This window comes from Dreissena polymorpha, chromosome 13 (assembly GCF_020536995.1).
Source record: "Dreissena polymorpha isolate Duluth1 chromosome 13, UMN_Dpol_1.0, whole genome shotgun sequence".
Classification (NCBI taxonomy): Eukaryota; Metazoa; Mollusca; class Bivalvia; order Myida; family Dreissenidae; genus Dreissena; species Dreissena polymorpha.
In genome coordinates, this window is record NC_068367.1 from 39,507,434 (window position 1) to 39,530,740 (window position 23,307).

The 23,307-nt window shown below is 36.9% G+C and overlaps 2 protein-coding genes across 3 annotated transcripts in view; one reads left to right on the plus strand and one right to left on the minus strand.

Moving 5' to 3' along the window:
* The first annotated feature begins 400 nt into the window (after positions 1-400).
* The window catches only part of LOC127855485 (solute carrier family 46 member 3-like), a 250,234-nt gene continuing 227,327 nt past the window's right edge, over positions 401-23,307 (plus strand). The window contains exons 1-4 of one of the 2 annotated variants that reach the window (XR_008037563.1): positions 401-1,680; positions 1,922-2,005; positions 2,306-2,462; positions 5,640-5,995. Coding sequence is in view for 1 of the 2 variants with exons in the window: in XM_052391129.1 (XP_052247089.1) it covers positions 534-1,680; positions 1,922-2,005; positions 2,306-2,462; positions 5,640-5,766 (1,515 nt within the window). In the remaining variant the exon portion in view is untranslated. Of the gene's footprint in view, positions 1,681-1,921; positions 2,006-2,305; positions 2,463-5,639; positions 7,184-23,307 lie in introns of those variants that run through there. The other variant, XM_052391129.1, reaches the window with a different exon arrangement.
* LOC127855480 (SWI/SNF-related matrix-associated actin-dependent regulator of chromatin subfamily A containing DEAD/H box 1B-like) overlaps positions 11,932-23,307 on the minus strand; it is a 318,923-nt gene continuing 307,547 nt past the window's right edge. The window contains exons 17-22 of the mRNA XM_052391107.1: positions 21,921-22,172; positions 21,086-21,187; positions 19,693-19,907; positions 17,487-17,669; positions 15,021-15,133; positions 11,932-13,307 (exon numbers count right to left, since the gene is read on the minus strand). Of these exons, the coding sequence (XP_052247067.1) occupies positions 13,225-13,307; positions 15,021-15,133; positions 17,487-17,669; positions 19,693-19,907; positions 21,086-21,187; positions 21,921-22,172 (948 nt within the window). The 3' untranslated portion in view covers positions 11,932-13,224. The remainder of the gene's footprint in view (positions 13,308-15,020; positions 15,134-17,486; positions 17,670-19,692; positions 19,908-21,085; positions 21,188-21,920; positions 22,173-23,307) is intronic.

A 23,307-nucleotide genomic window follows, 5' to 3' on the forward strand; every position in this document is an offset into this window, starting at 1 on the left:
GTTGTCATAATTCACATTGAAACATGTTAACGTATTTAGTTTTACATACACCAATCACCTGATCGACATACTTAGCGTGATAGCGATGACTTATGATACTATAAATACTCGAGTGAAATAACTGTGTATGACTTATCATTTGAACAGGTCTATTCGAAGAGCGCACGTTTAAATATCTGAATACATAACACAAACCAACATCACCGCCTTTACATATGTTTGTTATTTCAATTGCCAAGAACAAAACATCACATGCTGTAAACAAGTGCTACCAGTTGACAGTAATCGCACTTAAGGAAGTGCTGAGCTTCTCTTACATAACGTCCGTATAAAGCAATAAGCAGTAGAAGGGATAAACCATGCAAAACGCTGTAACGGATTGTTTAATTCGTAATCAGACAATAACTCAGTTTCACTGCGGTGGTGTATATAAATCCGTCTTCTGAAACAATATTGCATTTTTTTTCTCGCGGCATTACCGTGTGCATTTATAACTGTCTGAAAATAAGTTTACTGTTATCTTCATTTACGTAATGGATTCTAGTGAGAGAGACGCGCTTTTGCAACATCGTGTCGCAGCTGGGGTCTCTTCAAGCAGTGTCCGAGAGACCCCAGATGAATTCCGCATCGTACATGCTGTGCTATTTCCGGTAACTATTCTCCTGCATGTATCTGGTGGTATCAGCTACTATGCGACCCAACAGTGGATACAAAAGTACCTAATAGAGACGATGGATTTGAACGATGGCCACGAGGAGCACGATCACCACCACATGCGCTGCCTCCAGGATGGTAACTCCACGGAAGGCAATTTCACACGGATAGAACAGGAAACGGCTCGCTGGGCAATGTTTGCTGCCCTGGCGACCCTCGTGCCGTCCTTCTTCGTTTCGGCGCTGGTTTCATCATACTCTGATAAATACGGACGAAAATGTTTGTTCATAATCAGCGCGCTCAGCCAGACGGTGCAAATGGCGATAACTTCGCTGACCATTTACTTTCAATGGAGCCTTGTTATGATAGTCGTTGGTTCAGCGATCGACGGCCTGTCGGGCGCGTCTAACACGAACTATCTGGCGGCAATGTTATATCTGGCGGATGTTACACCGACTGAAAAGAATCGCGCAATAGCACTTAGTATATACGATGGCCTTCTGATGTTCTGTTCAACGCTTTCAGCATTTAGCTCAGGGTTCATAATCACGAAAGCTGGCTTTTTCCCATCAATGGTCGCTTGCACCGCGGCAGCGGGATTTTGCCTTCTGCTGATATGTTTTTGTTTGCCAGAAACACACAAACGACACAACAGAGCGACCACGCGGACAGTCTGTAAGATGATCAGACGTATTGGGGACGTTTACTGCTCACCTATGTTTAATGGGCGCCGTGTAGCTTTTGTAATCGTTCTCGTTACTTACTTTTTCCAATCTTTTGCGAATGATGATCGCGGCTCGACTGAGCTACTGTATCAACTAGGTCGGCCGTTCTGCTGGACCGCGCACAAAATAGGGTTATTTTCCGCTGCTCGGCACGCTACACAGGGACTAGCTAGCATGGTTCTCATCATTCCCTTGAAGCGCTACCTGTCGGTCGTCAACATCGCACTGATTAGTGCCGTCTTCAATACAGGATCGTATGTTTTAGAAGCGCTGGCGACCACAACTATACAGTTGTTCATTGGTAAGCATATTTTTAAATATAGGAATACATGGTTTACAATATTTAGTAAAAAAAACAACAACACTAACGTATCAAAGAAATATACTAATTTTCAATAACCTTGTACAAGCTGCGCGTTAATTGCACTTAAGCAAATTTTATTCTGACTATGGGAAAAACGTAAGCGAATTAGCAAATTCATTTTTTCAGTAAATGGTATGTTTTTGAGCATCTCAACCTCGATGTTTTTGTCTTGTTTCAGTGCCTATTGTGGCCACACTTGGGGCGCTTGCCTCAACGATGCTTAAAGCACTCCTGTCCGCCATGACGCCTCCCGACATGCAAGGTTTGCAGAATCAACCAATAGAAAAGATGTCTTAATCTTAAAACAAAAATCTTTGTGAATTTATGTTGCGCAGAGGTTGTTGTATTCGATTTTTACATAGGCAAGCCGGGTTTGATTTCCAATCTTGGTGCACGGGTTTTTTTGTTTTTTTTGGTGGTCGCCATTCTTGACAGACGGAATTTCTTTCGGGATTTCAACCGCCCTTACACACAATAAAATATTGTTAACAAATTAAATAGAGAAAACATTATCATTCGGTATTTTTGAGAACATGGCCAATGCTTATACTCCCTTTAACAGGTGCCGTATTCGCGAATATTATCTTAGTGTCTTCGTCGACGGCGATCCTGACGACTTACAGCTTGAACCACATCTACTATGCCACTGTGAACGTCTTCACGGGTACAGTGTTCATAGTGCTGGGTGGGATGTCCTTCATGGTCGTTCTGCTCCTCGTGTAAGTATACACAATTGTAGTTGGTTTAGTTTAAGCCTATTTCTTTAAGCTAAATTGGAAGGCTTATTGCAACATACTCGATGCCTTTTCCTGGGTAGAACCAGTACTTGGTGTCTATGGCGGAGATATAAATAACGCCCCACCGTGGGAATCGAATCCATGATATCCCGGTCGCTAGGCGGACACCATATCCAATACGCCGCGGCAATGTTTCAATGATAGTTAGCTGCCTCTATTTTGTATACACCTTCCTGGCTGCTCCTTATGGTAGTGTACGCAATTATGATAAGCTGCTAGCTACCTACTCCTCGTGTATTCATCATGATAGCTGCTCTCCAAGTAAGTATACACAGTGTATGCAGGCCAGGTACCTAACTACTTTTAGTGTCAGTTTACATGGGCATAAGAACCTAGTATTTATTAATAAATGTATGTATTGTTGCAATCAAATGTATTATTACTTTGTTTTATCATAAACTATTTAATTTGTAAACACTGCATACTTATTATGTCCACTTGGTCTTTTGACCTTCTGAATGTATCGTTTAACAAGGGCTGTTTGTACAACACGCATGCCCCCAAAATGGGCTGTCCGTTGTAGTCATTGTTTGAATACGTTAGACCTAGACCTAGAGTCTTCCAAATCAATAGGGGTCATCTGCCGGTCATGACCAATGTCCCTATGATCTCTCCTGATCACAGGCTTAATAGTTCTTGGGTTATCATCCGGAAACCATTTTACTGCTTCGAGTCACTGTGACCTTGAACTTTAACCTAGTGACCTGAAAATCTATAGGGGTAATCTGCCGGTCATGACCAATTTCCCTATGAACTTTCCTGATACCAGGCCTAAGTGTTCTTGAGTTATCATCCGGAAACCATTTTACTGCTTCATGTCACTGTGACCTTGAACTTTGACCTAGAGTCCTGAAAATCAATAGGGGTCATCTGTCGGTCATTACCAATTTCCCCATGAACTTTCCTGATCCTAACCCTAAGCATTCGTGAGTTATCATCCGGAAACCATTTTACTGTTTCAAGTCACTGTGCCCTTGACCTTTAAAGGGGCCTTTTCACAGATTTTGGCATTTTTTAACTTATTCATTAAATGCTTTATATCGATAAATGTAAACATTGGATCGTAAAAGCTCCAGTAAAAAATCAAGAATAAAATTTAAAAAAGGAAAAGAACATTGCCCGGACCATGTTACGAACCAGTGACCCCTTGAGTCCTGCCAGAGTCCTGAAGTAAAAACGCTTTAGCCTACTGCGCTATTCCGCCGAGTACACTTACATGATGTATTTTATACCTTATATAAGCAAGATTCGTAGTTTCACAAAATTTAACGACAAAAACAGAACTCTCCAAATTATTCAATCGTTTCGCGTTGCAACGCTTTATAATTTTTAGGTTTTAAAATCGCCAAAAGATGCATATAATGGCTATATCAGACCATGGTAAATGTTCAGTATTACTGTTTCCTCACAAATATCATAACTAAAACGAAAATTTGCGAATCTGAAACAACTTTTTTCAATTTTGTCAATTTACCAAAGCGTGAAAAGATCCCTTTAACATAAAATACTGAAAATCAATATGGGTCATCTGTCAGTCATGGCCGATGTCCCTATGAACTTTCCTGATCCCAGGCTTAAGCGTTTATAAGTTTTCATCCGGAAACCATTATACTGTTTCGAGTCACTGTGACCTTAAACTTTAACCTAGTGACCTGAAAATCTATAGGGGTCATCTGCTGGCCATGACCAATGTCCCTATGGACTTTCCTGATCCCAGGCCTAAGCGTTCTTGAGTTATCATCCGGAAACCATTGTACTGCACCATGTCACTGTGACCTTGACCTAGTAACATGAAAATCAATAGGGGTCATCTGCCAGTCATGATCAATGTACCTATGAACTTTCCTGATCCCAGGCCTAAGCGTTCTTGAGTTATCATCCGGAAACCATTTGGTGGACGGACCGACCGACCGACGGACCGACCGTCCGACATGTGAAAAACAATATACTCCCTCTTCTTCGAATGGGGAGGGGGGGGCATAATAAACGTGTTGTTGTTGATCATGCAGCTGGATAACTGCACCTAGTGTGAATATGCATTTTTCTGGCTATCCCTTGTGATTTTGCACACCTTTATGACACACGGCTAGCTAGCTTCTCCCAGTTTTAGTATACATCCGGTTATCTAGCTGCCTCTAATGCAAATATGCACTTTTATTCCCCTTTGTGATAGCTCCTTGTGTTAGTCACATGTGTTGGGCGTGTGGCCAAGTCACTTTAACACTATCAATATGTCATAAAACAACATTTTTCATCATTTTGACCAAAAAAAATTCACTATTAATATGTTATAAAACAACATTTTTCATCATTTTGACCAAAAAAAATCTGATATCAGAATTATTATTTTTTGGTCAAAATGATGAAAAATGTTGTTTTATGACATATTGATATTGATAGTGGTAAAGTGACTTGGCCACGCGTCCAACACCGGTGGTGTTAGTCTGTATACTCTTACATTGTTTTATAAAACACGTGCTTGCTTAGTTAACGTTTTAAATCACGTGAGGGGATTCAAGTGAATCATTGTATTCACATTAAATGGCTTTTAAGTGTCGTTTTTAAGAACATGAGTCAGTACATGATTTTTCAAGTAAGCATGGCTTAACCCATTTATGCCTAGCGTCTAGAAAAAATGTCTTGGCAAACAGCGGAGACCCAGATGAGACGCCGCATGATGCAGCGTCTCATCTGGGTCTGCGCTATTTGCTTAAAGGAATTTCTTTAAGAAATATTCTAAATATAGAAAAAAATATACTAGACATCCCTAATTTTGGAAATAAATTGATCCACTTTAGAATGATGGGAGAGTCCACTAGGCATAAATGGGTTAAAATGAGCAACAAGCGTGACTTTCATTAACGCAAGTAGAGCCTTGCTACATCTAGTAAACCGTATTGCTTTGTTTAAGTGTAATACGGTTTGTTCGGTTTGTCGATAATTTATACGTGTTTATAATGCAGTGGTAGTGCATATAAGTGAGTCATATAATATAATCTCTAAACATGCCATGGTAAAAAGTAATGAAGATGTGTGGACACGTATTTCCTCCTATGTTTATATTATAATACAAGCACTGGTTTTCATGTTGCTCCACAGATTGTTCAAGATGACCCAGAGAGGCGAGGCCGTGTACGGACCCACTGAGAACAACTCCGCTAGACCCGACAACACGGTTGATGACGTTCTCACAAGATCCATCAGCTCCGTGAATGGAAACAGATGAACCCCAGTTCCATGCAGAGCAACATGTGAACCCCTGTTTATTGCCTCGGGATATGTGAACCTCAGCTATCTGCAGAGCAACATATAAACCCATGTTTCTTTTCTCGGGACGTGTGAACCGCAGCTATCTGCAGAGCAACATATAAACCCATGTTTCTTGTCTGGGGACATATTAACCCCCAATTCATTGCAGTGAAATAGGTGATCCCAGGCCCCCCCCCCCCTGCAAGGTAACAGGTGAATCCATGCTTCCTGCTTTGAAAAAAGAGAAACCCTTCTCGCCATTATAGGCATATACTTGCTCAGTATCTCGAAATGTCAATAACAGAAAAGAGGAGTATTGTCGACAACTGAGTGTAAACCGTGTGTGCTTCATGTGTTTAAACATAAACATGTCAACATTTTATGGCTGTTTACATATTGCGCAATGAGCTATTGAACGCGACGCTTTCTTAAAATTAACGTGATTGTACAAAACATCGTCATTAAAAATCAATGAAGCTTTGCACATAAAACAACTCATGTTCAAAATAGTTTTGTTAAAATGCATTGTAGCATATGGCTGAACAACTTGATTAAGTGTGCAGCTGATAATTGCTGTGATAAGGATGTATTTAACATCAATCACATAATTTATAGGCCTCATGAATGTGTTTAAACACTTAAAGGGACCGTCAACCGCGATTGACGAAAAAAGAAAAGTTCTAAAATACCGGTTGTTTTTTTACAATTACTAGTTTATATTGATTGAATATCGCGACTGGTATATTAAATTACTTGAACAAGAGATGTGTTTGTCAGAAACACAATGCCCCCTATTGCGCCGCTTTGAAGCCATATATTTGACCTTTGACCTTGAAGGATGACCTTGACCTTTCACCACTCAAAATGTGCAGCTCAATGAGATATACATGCATGCCAAATATCAAGTTGCTATCTTCAATTAATGCAAAAGTTATTGCAAAACTTAACCAAGGTTAAAGTTTTTGGACACACACAATGAATGAATGACAGACAGACAGACCAAAAATAATATGCCCCCGATCTTTCGATCAGGGGGGCATAAAAAAGTTCATATTTTCAGTATATTCGGTAATAAAATTTCGCGATGTGAAATCGAAAGTACATCGCGAAAATAGGTGACAGAACGATATACACACTATAAATAACGCAAGTAGATTGATCATTTTATATATATAATATATACAAATCACTACGCATGCACAATTTGCATTCCTGGGTTTACCACGTGACAATGATGATCAATCTACTTGCGTTATTTATAGTAAACTGGTAGTTACCTGGTACCTGTACCCAGTAAAATTTATTACCGAATATAATGAACATATGAAAACTTAACAACTTTTTTCAAGTAATGTAATATACCAGTTGTGATATTTTAATCAATATAAACTAATAATTGTAAAAAAATATGGTATTTTAGAACTTTTCTTTTTCGTCAATCGCGGTTGACGGTCCCTTTAAAGGGACTTGTTCAACATTTCACAAATGACAATATTAAAAAAATAATATTCTAACAGCCAAAATAAAATACATGACAAAGAAACATGCATGTCCTTTTATTGATAATCATCACAAAGAAATTGCAAAATTTATAAAGACTGCGTTACACTTTTCGTCGATAATTAAGCAAAACGTGTATTACTGACATACATTTCTGACATCACTGCACGTGTTGAAAGCCCGTGTGGTGTAATAAGTCATGACTTTGCTTCTGCTTCTAGAGGTTCCTGATTCGGTCCCTTATAAGGCTTTTTTTAAATAAATTTTTCCTTGTTATTATAATTATTTAAAACAATTCCAAATATACCAGTTTTGTTTTATGAAATCATTTAATGAATTGTTTTCACGTTTTGTTTTAAATATACGAAAATATGTGAAGTTGTTCAACATGTAAAATGCTTGCAATGCGATTTGATAATGGATTTCTTTATTAATACGCCATGTATTTATTTAAAAATTATAATTTATTTTATGCTTTCCGGTGGTTTATAGAGATATATCAGTAAATTAAAACTATTAATTTCACTGTTTCAAACAGTGATTCAAATTAACAGTGAAAATTATTGATAATTTTAACTGTTTACTGTGAAATGACGTCATTTTTTTGACGAAATGACGTCATTTTTTTTACGAAATGACGTCATTATCCCAGCGAAATTCTTTAGTTAAACTCTTTAACAACGTATATAAACGGTGAAACAAAGCATAAAATAAAAAGAAAATTTGTTGGATTCGGTGGAATATCGATTTTTATTCGCTCGTGATCATATAAAATATATATTTTCTATGATCACTCATGAATTAAAATCGATAATCCACCGAATCCAACAAATATCCTCTATGTAATATGTTTATACAAAAGTGTTATTTTTTATGTTATGCGTCTCTGTTACATGTTTCCTGGAGCTTTTCTTTTCATGGCTATAGCTGACAATCTTGTGGGAAATGAATACGATTGCAATGCTTTCTATTGGGAACCAGTCTATTAGTGTGCTAGCGATTTAATGCAAAAGGATCTTAACATGAAGTCATGCTAGTTGTTATAACTTTTTTTTTTAACATATTTTAAGACTAAAAGGTTTTACAGCAAGGCATCAAACGTCTGACTAGTGTGTTATAAACTCAATTTAGCATGTTATTTTGATTATAATATACCTTCTTGCATAAAACCCCCATATATGACTATGAAGTTTTTCCAAATTAATGTATCTTAACCATTGTTCTTATTAGTACGAAATCGGGTTAATGCCATTATGAATGTCGCACGTCGACCTTTTCGATAGACACGCGTCAATCAAAGCGAAGAACGACACGAAAATGGACTTTAAACTTAAAACCACAGGATACAATTTAAGACGACAAGCAACATTCGAACATTAGATTGAAAATGTAATGTCTTCTTACATCATGCTTGTCGTTGTAAAATGTCGCGTGTCGAATCGTGGATCGATTTTATTGTCGCGTGTCGCATCGCGTGCCGCTTTTATTGTCGTGTGTCGACCTCATAGTACTACAGGTCGACTAAAACCGATGGACCGCGACACACGACATTTTAAAGGGGCCTTTTCACGTTTTGGTAAATTGGCAAAATAAAAAAATTGTTCAGATTTGCAAATTTTCGTTGTAATGATACTTGTGAGGAAACATTTACCATGTTCTAAAATATCCATTACATGCATCTTTTGACGATCTAAAAACCTGAAAATTATGAAACGCGATTGAATAATCTGGAGAGTTCTGTTGTTGTCGTTATATGTTGTGATACTACGAGGATTGCTTATATAAAGTAGAAAATACGTCCCTGATTGCAGCACTGGTGGCCGAGTGGTCAAAGCGATAGACATTTACTCCAGGGATCAGTGGCACGACTCTTTGTCACAGAACGATATTCTGATTTAAAAAAATGATTATTTGATCAGCGGTTATTTCTGGAACGCGGAGTAATAGACTGACCTTGGTTACACTACAGACATTTTCAAAGTACGACAAACACTAATGAAAACTAATTGTGTTTAAACAAGGGCTGTTTGTAAAACATGCATGCACCCCATATGGGCTGTCCATTGTAGTGGCAGCCATTGTGTAAATACGTTTTTTGTCACTGTGACCTTGACCTTTGACCAAGTGACCTGAAAATCAATAGGGGTCATCTGCGAGTCACGATCAATGTACCTATGAAGTGTCATGATCCTAGGCAAAAGCGTTCTTGAGTTATCATCCGAAAATCATTTTACTATTTCGGGTCACCGTGACCTTTGACCTTGTGACCTCAAAATCAATAGGGGTCATCTGCTAGTCATGATCAATCTACCTGTGAAGTTTCATGATCCTAGGCATATGCCTTCTTGAGTTATTATCCGAAAACCATTTTACTATTTCGGGTCACCGTGACCTTGACCTTTGACCTAGTGACCTCAAAATCAATAGGGGTCATCTGCGAGTCATGATCAATTTACCCATGAAGTTTCATGATCCTAGGCGTATGTATTCTTGAGTTATCATCCGGAAACCATTTTACTATTTCGGGTCACCGTGACCTTGACCTTTCACCTAGTGACCTCAAAATCAATAGGGGTCATCTGCGAGTCATGATCAATCTACCCATGAAGTTTCATGATCCTAGGCGTATGCGTTCTTGAGATATCATTCAAAAACCATTTTACTATTTCGGGTCACCGTGACCTTGACCTTTGACCTAGTGACTTCAAAATCAATAGGGGTCATCTGCGAGTCATGATCAATGTACCTATGAAGTTTCATGATCCTAGGCCCAAGCGTTCTTGAGTTATTGTCTGACAACCACCTGGTGGACGGACCGACAGACCGACCGACCGACATGAGCAAAGCAATATACCCCCTCTTCTTCGAAGGGGGGCATAATAAAAAGGTTTACTGAATAAACAGTGGGATAAATAGAATAATAGATTTGTGTTGATTATAGATCAAGATTATCATGCTCGGCACGAAAACGGAAAAGCACTCGCCAGCGCTCGTGCTTTTTGTTTTCTAAGCCTCGCATGATAAACCTGATTTATAATCAACACTAACCTATTATTCTCTATATACACTCTAGTCAGAAAGTGTTTCCCTTAGAAGACTGTGCGCACTGCACAGTTTAATCCGGGATCACACTATACGCTCATGCTTTAGGCCCCGTTTTCCCAAAGTGAGGCTCATAAAATGAAGTTTGGCACCAAAGGGACACCCGTGAGTAAAGAACAAGTTCACATTGTTTAAACTTTTATGCACAACATAATGTAACATTTACTGTACACATCTGAACTTTTTATGAAATGAAAACAATATTATCATGATGTAATGCAGAAAATAACAATAATATCAAGCACTCAATGCTATGGTTCTTATTTTTTAATGATCTATGAACCTGTATATACAAATGAGAACAAATGTACAGAGGGTACATGGACTCAAACAGCACTAATACTTGTGTAAACCCTTTCCAGCTCAGGAGCAAAGTGAAAATGGCTATGTGCAAACAGCATAAAACCAGAACAGCCTGTGAGTAACTCGCAGTCCAGGTTTCATGCTGTTTGCTGCTCATCAGTATCTAAGGTTTTGAGATGAAGCCTTAAAAACTTGAATCTAATAAGAAAGGTTTTTAATTAAATATATTTTTCTGAGGGACTACAAATGCGTGAAAATATGTATCTAAGTGGTAAATGGTTATACCTCACATTTAGATCACAATGTCATAAGGATCCTGGGTCAAACACTTGAGCTCAACAACAGTTATGAAATGGAATGCCCATAAAGGAAGCTTTGCAGAAAACAATATTGATACGTTAAACATTAGGACAAAGACATGAAAATTTAATTCTAGTATTATAAATAATTTGTAAATGCAAAACATAAAAGGAACCCTACCAAGACCCGGCAGCCATGAAAAGTTTATAACATTTTTACTTCATATCTCATTTTAATATATTGTTTTGGGGATATAAATTATTTGACTATTTTACACTGACCACAGCACACAATATTTTAAGGACGATTTCTATTTAAATATCATCTTTACTAGTAATATCAATTGCTTTTTTTAAATACCAATAACCAATTACCATTGCCAATTTGTTTAAATTACATGAATAAACATATTAAGTTATTCAAAGATTTTCAGTAAAAAAAAATGTTACAATTATCTTCCTGGAAAAAACAGAAATAATAAATGCAAAAACCTTTGATATATCAAGAGCAATATTTTGAACTTTGTTTTAACAATTATAATACAACGCCTGCCAATAAAAAAAATGTATTTTAGTTTCTTTTTGTAAGCATTGGGGCACAGTATACCCATAGCACTTCTTTTGAAGAAATTAGGACTTATAATAAAGACATATTTCAATTTTAAAAATAACTTCAGATAACAAACACGTGAACCATGTTTATGTCAGTCATGCAATAATAATGATTGAACATTACAATTAAAAAACAAAAGTACATGTTTTCCCACTTCTAACGAACATGTTTTTCAACAGTCTTCATTGTCTAATTATTTTAAAGTATTAATTTCTGATATGTAGATGAAGACATATATATATATATATATATATATAAATATATATATATATATATATATATATATATATATATATATATATATATATATATATATAATGGAAATAAAGTATTCCCCCCAAAAAATTGGAAATTACTCTAAAATTATATTGACTTTCAAAACATGTATACAATCAAGAAAAAAGTTAATAAAATAAATTATCAACAAATTCAGGTAGAGTAATGGTATCTTATGCTGACAATTATATAAGATATTTGTTACTTCACCCATCACACGTCTTTCTGACCATCACTTATGAAATACATGTAATAATCACCAACACTTTGCTTCCTACTTTTCTCAAATCATTATTTGGGTTTATCAGTTCCTTCTACAGGACCATTTCTACCCAAATTAAATCAAACCAAGTACATGCAATTCCTAGTAGTAAATAAATTTATTTTACAAAAAAATACCGACACTAGAGAACTGAATGAGTACAAGTATTTAGTTCTAGCAACACTTCTATCATTTACGGTAAATAAAAAATACCCATATATTTACAATATAATATTTACCACACAGACTGTTAAAATAATGAACTGCTCATTCTTTCCTCTTCATGTTTAAGATTAGTGTGTCTCAAAATTGATAAAAAAACATTTTCATGGCTTACCAAATTTAAATGCATGGCTGATATTGTGCATGCCAACTTTCTTTTTTTCTAGCCATTACCAACCAAATGACAACAGTTGCAGTTCACAATCTTCTAGTCACAACCAACCTAATTCTGTTATTCTCAGTTAGCAATTTTCTGGTCGTAACCAACCAAATTCTGTTATTTGCAGTTCATAATCTTATATTTATAACCAACTAAATTCTGTTATTCTTAGTTCACAATTTTCTGGTCTTAAACAACCAAATTCTGTTATTTGCAGTTCATAATCTTATATTCATAACCAACCAAATCTGTTATTCTCTGTTCACAATTTTCTGGTCTTAACCAACACAATTCTGTTATTTGCAGTTCATAATCTTATATTTATAACCAACCAATTCTGTTATTCTCAGTTAACAATGTTCTGGTCTTAACCAGCCAAATATTTATATATTTGCAGGTCACAATTTTCTACTCTTTACCAACCAAGGGACTATATTCCCAGTTCACAGTTTTCTGGTCTAGTCGAACCAAAGGAAGATTTTCACAGTTAACGATTTTCTGGTTTAAACCACCCAAATTACTTTATGTGCAGGTCACAATCTTCTGGTCATAACCAGCCAAATAACCTTATTCTAAGTACACAAGTGTCTGGACTTAAACGACCAAATGACTCTATTTGCAGTTCACAGTTTTCTAGTCTTATCTAACTCTATTCACATTTCACAATTTTGCCATGCACATCTAGGTCTGAACTAACATCAAGAGGCTTGTCTGGATTTCTGGGCCGCAAGCACCTGTTTAAGAATAGAGGCCACATCTTTTGTTGAACCATCTTCATCATCTGTCAACATAAACAAAGTAAAATTAATATTTTTTCAACGATGTCAAACTTGAAACAAACCAATGATTTATAACATACAGAGGTTCACATTTTTAATGAAAGATGAAATGTGTGCATTGTTTCATTCAGATGACCTTAAAGATTAGGCCAAAAGTTGATAGGCCAATCATATATTGGCTTTACAAGGCCAATCATATATTGGCCTTACATTTATTACTATATTTGGACCTAGAATACAAACATTCTCAATCTCAAACTTGGCCTAAGCATACAACAGTTTTCTTAGAAGTTTTTTATCAATAAGACAACTCAATACCACAAAACCCACCCACCCATACCCACACAATGCCTCCCTAGACCAATAGTAGATGGTACACCAATTGTTGACCACTTGACCTGGCAATCTAGTTTTTGACCCCACTATTAACAGATCCAAATTTAGCCTACACAATATAAAGATACACATTCTGACATAGTTTTATAAATGTGCCCCTAGAGTGATAAAAATGCTTTGTTAAGAATAGATCTGATGAATCAGTTTTTAGTTGCACATGATTAAGATTAAAACTTGGCCTATAATTGTTAAGATCATCATTCTCACTAGTTTCATCAACATGGATACATAAATGTGGCTTCTAGATGGTGACATAGTTTTGGACACACTTGATCCTTATTCTTCCTGGGCCTAGATATAGTCAAGATGAACATTCTGACTAAGTTTTATTGAGATTGAGTCAATAAAAGAGTTGCTAAAAGATTTTTTCCAAAAATTGACCTGGTGACGTAGTTTTTGCACACTCTTGACCCAGATTCCAGCGCAGCCTAGATATTGTCGAGATAAACATTCTGAACAAGTTTCACTAAGATTGGGTAAAGAATGTGGTCTCAAGAGTGTTTACGTTGATGACGCACAACACACTACACACACCAATTGGTCCAAGCCATAGAGTGAAAAAAATGGGTATCATCAGCACTTCATGCTCCTGTAAGCTACAAAGTTAACTTTTCTCAAAAACAAATATAAATAAATTATTTTTTGTCAATAAATTTATTTTAATTTCACTTGTTCATTTTTTATTAGTTTAATACTTCTGGAAATTTACATGGAATATCCCAGATTTTTTTTAAAATTAAGAAATCTCTTTTTTACCCCAGTTCCCCACGTTTCCCCTGTTTTGCCCAGACTAGTTGTCAATACTAAATGTATAGACACCTTGAATTAGTTTTTTACTTATTAATCACAGCTCAACTGCATTGCATTGAACGCCAAAGGCTTATTGAAACCCTTTCGATTCCATTTCCTGGATAGAACCAGTACTTGGCATATTTTGAGGTAGTCCATAGAACGCTTCCACTATGGGGATTGAACCCCTGACCAACTGGTAACTAGGTGGACCATCATATCCACTACACCACCGAGACCATATGAGCCTTGTTCTGAGAAAACTGGGCATAATGCATGTGCGTAAAGTGTCATCCCAGATTAGCCTGTGCAGTCCGCACAGGCTAATCAGGGACGACACTTTCCGCTTTTATGACATTTTTCGTTAAAATAAAGTGTCGTCTACACAAAAATCCAGTTAAGGCTGAAAGTGTTGTCCCTGATTAGCCTGTGCGGACTGCACAGGCTAATCTGGGACGATACTTTACGCACATGCATTATGCTCAGTTTTCTCATAACGCGACTCATATAATACTGGGACTACCGCTGACCTTGTCCGTCCGTGCTGATGACCTCCTTTTCCAGTTTCAGTTTCTCCCTCGCACACTTCAACATCGTCTCGTCCACCGTGTCCTTGCTGATCAGTCGCAGGATCTGAACCTCCCTGGTGGGTATACATATAGAGAATACTAGGTCGGTGCCAAATAAAGCAAAGTTTATTTTGCGAGGCGTAGAAAATCTGAACCACGAGCCTTGGCAAGTGGTTCAGATTTTCGTGCCGGGCAAAATAAACTTTGCTTTATTCAGCACCGACCTAGTATTCGAATTATCCCATCAATTTTCTTAGTTGTAAATTATTTCTTTGAAAATAGAATAGGAAAATCGAACTACATGGAAAATCCCAAAGTTATTTTAAGCAAACATTGTTTCATTATTTTAATCGTGCAGAGCCTAATACATTACAAAAAGATCAGTAACTAACCTGTTTTTCTGTTTATCATACCTCTACGTCCCCGATTTTTAAGAAATAATGAAAAAAACACTAAACAACTGCAGCTTTAGCGTGAAAGAACATGCATTGTGTCGTATGACGTATTAATAATGACGTCACGAGAACGCGCACTTAATATTTGTAAATAATGTTTTTTTGCTTTTTGAGTTGCATTATTTGTTGAAAATATATTACATCTTGGTATCAAATTGTTTGTTTTGTTGAAACTGATTCGATTTTACTAAAAATGATTACTTTATAGTTGATTCCGAGTAATATGACCATTCTCCGCCGCGCGTGACAGCTATATTTCAGCACTGCCGAAATAGAGGAAAATTTATTTGACAGTGGTTTATTTCGACAATGCACGTCTGATGATGGGATAAAAAACAGAAATGTCTTTTGATGCTCTAGGAAAATGGGGCTTAATGCATGTGCCTAGAGTGTAGTCCCAGACTAGCATGTGCAGTCCACACAGGCTGATCAGGGATGAAACTTTCCGAATGTACAGTACTTTTCGTTTAAAAGAAGTCTCTAATAAGAAAAATCCAGTATAAGCGAAAACTGTTTCTTTGACTGACTGCGGACTACACATGCTGATCTGTGACGATACTTTACGAAAATACATGAAGACCAGTTTTCCCAGACCGCGGCTCATTTCCATTGTAATATTACAAAGATTTCTTTGGCAGTTGAGGGATGCAATTAATATGGCAGGCACATTACACTTTAAAGGAGGGGGAGCAGTATTTACTAAATGACGAAAGATGCCTATGATATTCATTTTATAATACTGATAAAGTGCTCTTGAAACTTGAATTGTTATAGACATTTTCATGAGCGCCAACCAAAATGTGTTTCAATAGAATTTTCATAAACCCGTACTACTATTGATAACCCCAAATTTGAGCAATATTACAAAAGAGCTTTATTGAGATAAATTAGGGTCTATCATCATGACATATAACAATTATTCAGGGATGGATGTATGGGACTTTACCATGGGAAAAGGTAGCAAGGTATAATACAAATTGTACCACAAGTTATCACCCAATAGGCATATTACGTTCTCGTTCTAACAACTATTGTATGCAATGAAAAACACTGTTTACTCAAAATAAAATACATTGTGAATTATTTTGCAATATATTAACAATTAAGTGGGTTTTACTCCAAGAAAGTTGTGATCAGTGGGACATAAAGTGTTTAAAGTCAGCAATGCGCATATTAAGAGAAAAATGTTCATTTTCCGCAAATATGGCAAAAACTATAATAACATAGAGGTGCAACTCTACTAAATACTGATCTAGTGCCATTTAAACCTATTTCCTTATTTCAGATAAATTGCATCATAAACCTAAAGTTTACTGAGACACTCTTTTGTCAGATTCCAGGGAAGAAATAGTAATTTATGTATTTCAGGGAGAACTCTTATTACGGTCTATGAGGTTTGAACCCGGGACCTCCCAATCACTAGAAGGACACCACATCCACTATGTCATGCAGAGATTTGTTTATTCTATAGCTGTAGCCAAATACAGGCTACGTAACTTAAGAAAATTTTTATAAGTGCAGTATTCCCTTCAATGGAAACTTACTCTAATCTAATTTCTAATTTCAGTTACATCACATGAAAGTTACCCCCCACATTTGGTTTTAACCCTTTCCCACTTAGATACGTATTTTCACGCATTTGTAGTCCTACAGAAAGTTAAATTTAATTAAAAGCCTTTCTTACTAGAACTAAGTTTAAAAGGTTTCAGTTCCAACCCTTAGATACTGATGAGGAGCAAACAGCATAAAACCTGAACAGACTGGGAGTTACTCGCAGGCTGTTCTGGTTTTATGCTGTTTGCGCATAGCCATTTTCACGTTGCTTCTAGGTGGAAAAGGGTTAAAAAGCATTTATTTCCTATATTTGAAGGCTAGGGCACCATTTCAAGAACCACAAATAACTCTGCCATGGCAACCTCATTACCTGGTCTGTCCCATTCTGTGACATCTATTGCCATGGCAACCTCATTACCTGGTCTGTCCCACTCTGTGACATCTATCCTCGGCCTGCTTGTCATTGTAGGGGTTGAAGTCAATATCGTGCAGTATGACCACATTGGCCGACGTCAGGTTGATACCCAGACCCCCTGCCTTTGTGGACAGCAGGAACACATATATACCCTTGTCATTGTTGTACTCGTCTATTAACCTTTGTCTGTGAAGAAATAGACAATGAAAGTCAGTGCACTATGCAAGCAACGACAGCCGGCAATTTTACTGGTTACCAACAATCTTGGCGCCAGCTACTTTTCCTGGACATCAATTCAAAACAGTGCAAAAAATGCCCATTTTAGTACTTTTGTCAATGGCTACTATGAACGTAAAACTGGCTACTCAAATGTTTATGGAGAACGCTGTTTAAGAGTATTTATCCTTAAGCTAAATGATTTAAGAGAAGGAAACTATGGGTGCCGTGTAAACTTGTGCTTTCCATACCAACCAGCCTTTACACTGTTACTTCATGGACATAGCTGGCTCCTTTTTTAGCATTTCACATGTGGTTGCAGGTAAAATGCAGTTGATATTTGTAGATGATTTAGCTTGTTATAATGTATCAAAAAACCCATTCATTTTTTCTTAAATTTTAATATATACTTGCACTTTAACACTAATATTTCAATTGTGTCACAGACATATTTTTTATTCATATTGTAGGATAGAGAAATTTTTTAGTATCATTGTGTACATGAATGTACCCGAGTTGAAAAAAAGTTTACATTACAGGGCTTGCTGAGCCCTGTAAGCCTATCTGAGAAAAGTAGAACATTCACATGGAAACCTTTCTCCAAAGTGGGACAGCATCAAGTACACAATTACAAGATCATAGTATTCTCTATCTATATTCAGATTATTGACTGTATGTTACAGTAGATGACATAACATAACATAAAATGACATACATGTAATACAATTACCCAAATAAAGTTAACATGTACTTCTGCTAAAATATAAGAAAGCTTTCGGGCAGGTAAAAAGCATTTCTTTACAAATGGAATAAAAAACTGTCTTCCTGTTTGGCTTTTTTGTTTGAAAATTAACTTGATAATGTTTATTAGTTTTCAATTTTAATCTATGAACAAAAACCCAACAACAACATAATACTTTTGAAGTTTCATTTACTTAACTAAATATTACCTTAATATAGTTAAAATTAAAAAGATGTCTATTCTTTAGAAGAATTCCCTTACATTCTGCTTTTGTTTGAAAACTCCTTTTATGTCAGAAAAAAAATCTAAATATGAAGGTGCACAAGATGGCATGCTGGTTTACCTGTTTGTAAAGCTTCATTTCTCTAGCATCAGTGCTTTTGAGGTACACTCGAAATAAGCTTAACAAAAAGCTGCTTTCAATACACGCAGTCTTCACTAATACAATTTTGTAGCAGTGGACTGTTGGTCTACCAAGCTAGCTATATCAACTGTACCTAACAACAATTCAGTGGGCAACTTTTTTTTATTATCCCCACGTTTTTCGGAGAAAAAGTTGGATTATGTGGTTATTTCCGCCGTCCGTCCGCCCGTCTTGGCCCCTATCTCCTCCAACACTATTAGCTCTAGAACCTTGAAACTTACACACATGAGCATATGTGCGACCTGGCACTATTTGGAATTTTGATCTGACCCCTGGGTCAAAAGTTATGGGGGTTGGGGTGGGACCGGGTCAGAGAATTTCACTCATTTTTTTAGGTTATTTTACATTAACTTCTTCATTTCTACACCGATTTACTTCAAATTGATACTAAACTTCTCTTATGACACTACGGTCAATCTCAACTATGCATAGCCCCATGACCAACCCTGGGGCGCCCCTGGGTCAAACATGTGGTGTGGGGATACGCGTCGGCCTCTGCCGCGCCATTTCTAGTTATACAAGTATCTGTTTCCAATTTTTTATTAATTTGTTCCTATTTAATGTGTTCAAACCAAACAAAAAGGGAAAAATGCAAACATAGTAAAGATGAAACCGTATACAAGACAAGAGTATTTGGCTTCTCCAAGTCAGACTCAAATGGAAGGACGGACAGACATTTGTGAATCTGTATGATGCCACTTACCCCTCATAAAGGGGTGGGGGCACAATAAGGTAGAATACAACATGTCTGTTAAAGAAACAAAATCTCACAGATCAAAGCTGCAACACTGTCAATTATCAGAGATAATAACTGGAACCTTTCATACCTATCTGGTACCGGGGTGGAGCCATCAAGGCGTAAAAAGCGAATACTCTTCATTTTCAAGAACACCTCCATGATGTCCAGTATACTCGTGAACTGACTGAAGAGTAATACTCGGTCACCCTTCGCTCTGTACTCGTCAAGTTTTCTATCGAGTACTCTAAACTTTCCTGAGTCATTGATCAGTGAGTCTTCGAGAAGGTACTTCTTAAGATGGCTCTGGAAATAATTTAAACATTGACATTCATTAATGTTATGTGCTGCACCATGAGAAAATGAGTCTTATGGGTCTATGCTGTCTGCTCCATTGCGCAGGCTTGTCTGGAGCAACATAAGCCGCATATGGCGCAAGACCCATTTTCGCATGAAGAGCCTCTTTTTATAACTGAGCGAATTCTAATTGTTGCCATTATAGATGTTATTGATACTTCGAAGGTGAAATATGAAAAAGTAGAATATGAACAATATAATGATTATTATATCATAAAAAAGAGATAATACATATATTTGCTCTTATACCTACATATTTAATTATTTTAAAGATGATTGAATAAATTTGAAAATTTCTTGGAAATATTTAACGGATGGTTTGTTTTGAAAGTGCTATCTAACAATACAGACAAAGAAATATACAATAAACACTGTTTTGTTAATAACTTACATCAGCTGAATTTGAAAAAAAAATATCAGGGATTTGTAATGCTTAACAAAATAGTAATTTGGACCATTTAAGTAGTTTTTTGAGCTTGCTGATAGCATGTGGATTGCTTTCATGAAGATTAATGAGGTAGTAATGCACATGTTGGAATGGTCAAGAGGTTCATGAATTTAGACCTGGGTTTGAAATTTACAGAGGGAATCTTCTTCTTTTCTTTTTAACTATATAGATTTCTTTCTTCTTGATATACTTTAACTAAGCATCATTGATAAAAATCAGTCAAATTAAATGAATGACTAACTTCAAAATAAACAACATGAGAGAACAAGGCCGTTGAAACTTTAGACTTTCAAGTATAAAAACCATTTCTGTTATCTGCACAAATCATGATATGAGTCTTGTTCTGAGAAAACTGGGCTTAATGCATGTGCGTAAAGTGTCGTCCCAGATTAGCCTGTGCAGTCCGCACAGGCTAATCAGGGACGACACTTTCCGCTTAAACTAGATTTTCAGTAAAAAGGGACTTCCTTTAAACAAAAAATACCATTAAAGCAGAAAGTGTCGTCCCTGGGATGACACTTTACGCACATGCATTAAGCCCAGTTTTCTCAGAACGCGTCTAATATATGGAATGTTGAAAAATGCAATAGTCATAAAGTCATAATATAAAATTTTGTAAACAAAAATTCCCATACTAGACCTTGCTTGAACTTGAAATCACTTAATCCTCCTAATATACCTTGTAGAAGAGACAGCACTTATGAAGCTCAAAGTCTGACATGACCATCATGTCTTCTGCAATTAGATGGGGCAGGGCACCTCTGTCCTTATGGCTGGGCTCCTGAAAATAGACAACATTGTTATGAGCAATCTGATTGGTTATTAGTTTGATCATGTGATCTGGGCTAGTGAAATGTGCAATGTTGTAGAATGAAGATTTCTGATACATAATAAACAACAATCTGAATAATGATAAGGTGCATTGTTTTATTACATTGCATGGTATAATTATGGAGAGAGCACATTGTATGTAAAATGTGGTTGGTGGGTATATTTGACCATGAAACTGGACCCCATGTCATAAAGAGGCTGATAAGTGCATTCTGATTGGTTGATGTATTTGATCACATCACCAGGCTTCTTAGAATACATGTGTCATGAGAACAAATTGGCTGAAATCTTGATTGCATGACCACGCTCCTTTGAAAAGAAATGACATAATGTAAATATTTCTTGTAAATGAATATTTGGATCTACAGTGGTTTTACTGCATCCATATATGCTAATTGTACAGGTACATCTAACCTGTATTTTTAATAAGAATGTATTTATGATTGTCCTTTGAACAACCTCATTCTTTGAAATTGGTTTACAAATTATTGTCCTCACTTTGGAAATACAGCCTCATTTTCGATAGGAACATACAAAACCTTTTCAACACCAAATAGTTTCCAAAAAGATACATCGATTTGGCTATGCCTCACTATACACTAAGCAGATGTATCAAAAGGTTAATACTACCAATTAGCATAAAGATTCATACTCTGAACAAGTATCAAATATTGTAAACTTACCTGACACAGGTCTTTCGCCATCTTCTCCACAATTTTATCAGTGTAATGAGTCCTATGGAGGAGAGGGTGGTTTGGAGCCTTCCGCAGCTGCATTAACATGGCTGAGCCGCCGCCGCCCGATATATGGTCCGCAGACTCCTCCGACATTTGAAACTGGATCTTGTTGATGAGTCGATCGTACAGGGCCTGTTGCCCCGGCAACATTGTGCAGTACTCCAGATCTTCAAGCTTATTCGGCAGCTGACTCATCACCTGGGAAACAGTGTAAAAAGAGAGACTTCCTTTCAACGAAAAATTCCAAAACAGCAAAAAGAGTTTTGCCTTATTTTTCATTGTGGACTGCACTAGCATTAAGGCAACTTTTCCCAGAATGCATCATTGTTCAGAACTCAAAGTACTCTTGCTTCTTGGGCAGTTTCCTCATTACCTGGGAAATAGCATTGACTATAAATGACTCTGAAATATCAAAATTTTAGTATGTGCAGGCTTATCACGTTGGACACTGTTCGCCTACACTGGATTTTCCTTTGGAAGGGAATCCCTTTAACAAAAGAAATACATACAAGCAGAAAAAGTGGTCCCTGATTAGCCTGAGCAGACTGCATTAGTTCCTGAATTTACTGCAGACTGCACAGGCAAATCTGAGATGACACTTAAAGCCCTAGCATTTAGACAGTTTTCCCACAATGCATCATCATGCAGAACTCCAGATCCTCCAGCTTCTTTGGCTGCTGGCTCATGACATTGGAAGCGGTGTAAAAATGTAATGCTGAATGTTTGTATTTGACAGTCAACAAGAACAACTAGAGCTTTGTCACAGACGTGACGAATACCCCCCACATGAAGAGCGGATGAAAAGTACTTGAAATAGGGAACACCATGCTGAATGTGTAAAACACAATAAGTGACCCTGTGACCTAGTTTTTGGCCCGGCATGGCCCATGTTCGAACATGGCCTAGAGATCTAGGTGACCCCGTGACCTAGTTTTTTTTCCTGGCATGGTCCATGTTCAAACATGGCCTAGAGATCATCTACATGTATATAAACTTCTGAACAAGTTTGGTGAAGATTGGATGTAAACTACTTCACTTAGACACCATGCTCAATGTTTAAAACGCATAAAGTGACCCTGTGACCTAGTTTTTGACCCCGCAAGGCCCATGTTTAAACTTGGCCTTGAGATCATCTAGATAAAACTTCTGACCAAATTTCATGAAGATCGGTTGAAAACTACTTGAATTAAAGAGCAGACACCATGCTGAGTGTTAAAGTGACCCAGTGACCTCGTTTTTGGCCCAGCATGGCCCATGTTCAAACTTGGCCTAGAGTTCATCTAGATAAAACTTCTGACCAAGTTTGGTGAAGATTGGATTAAAACTACTTGAA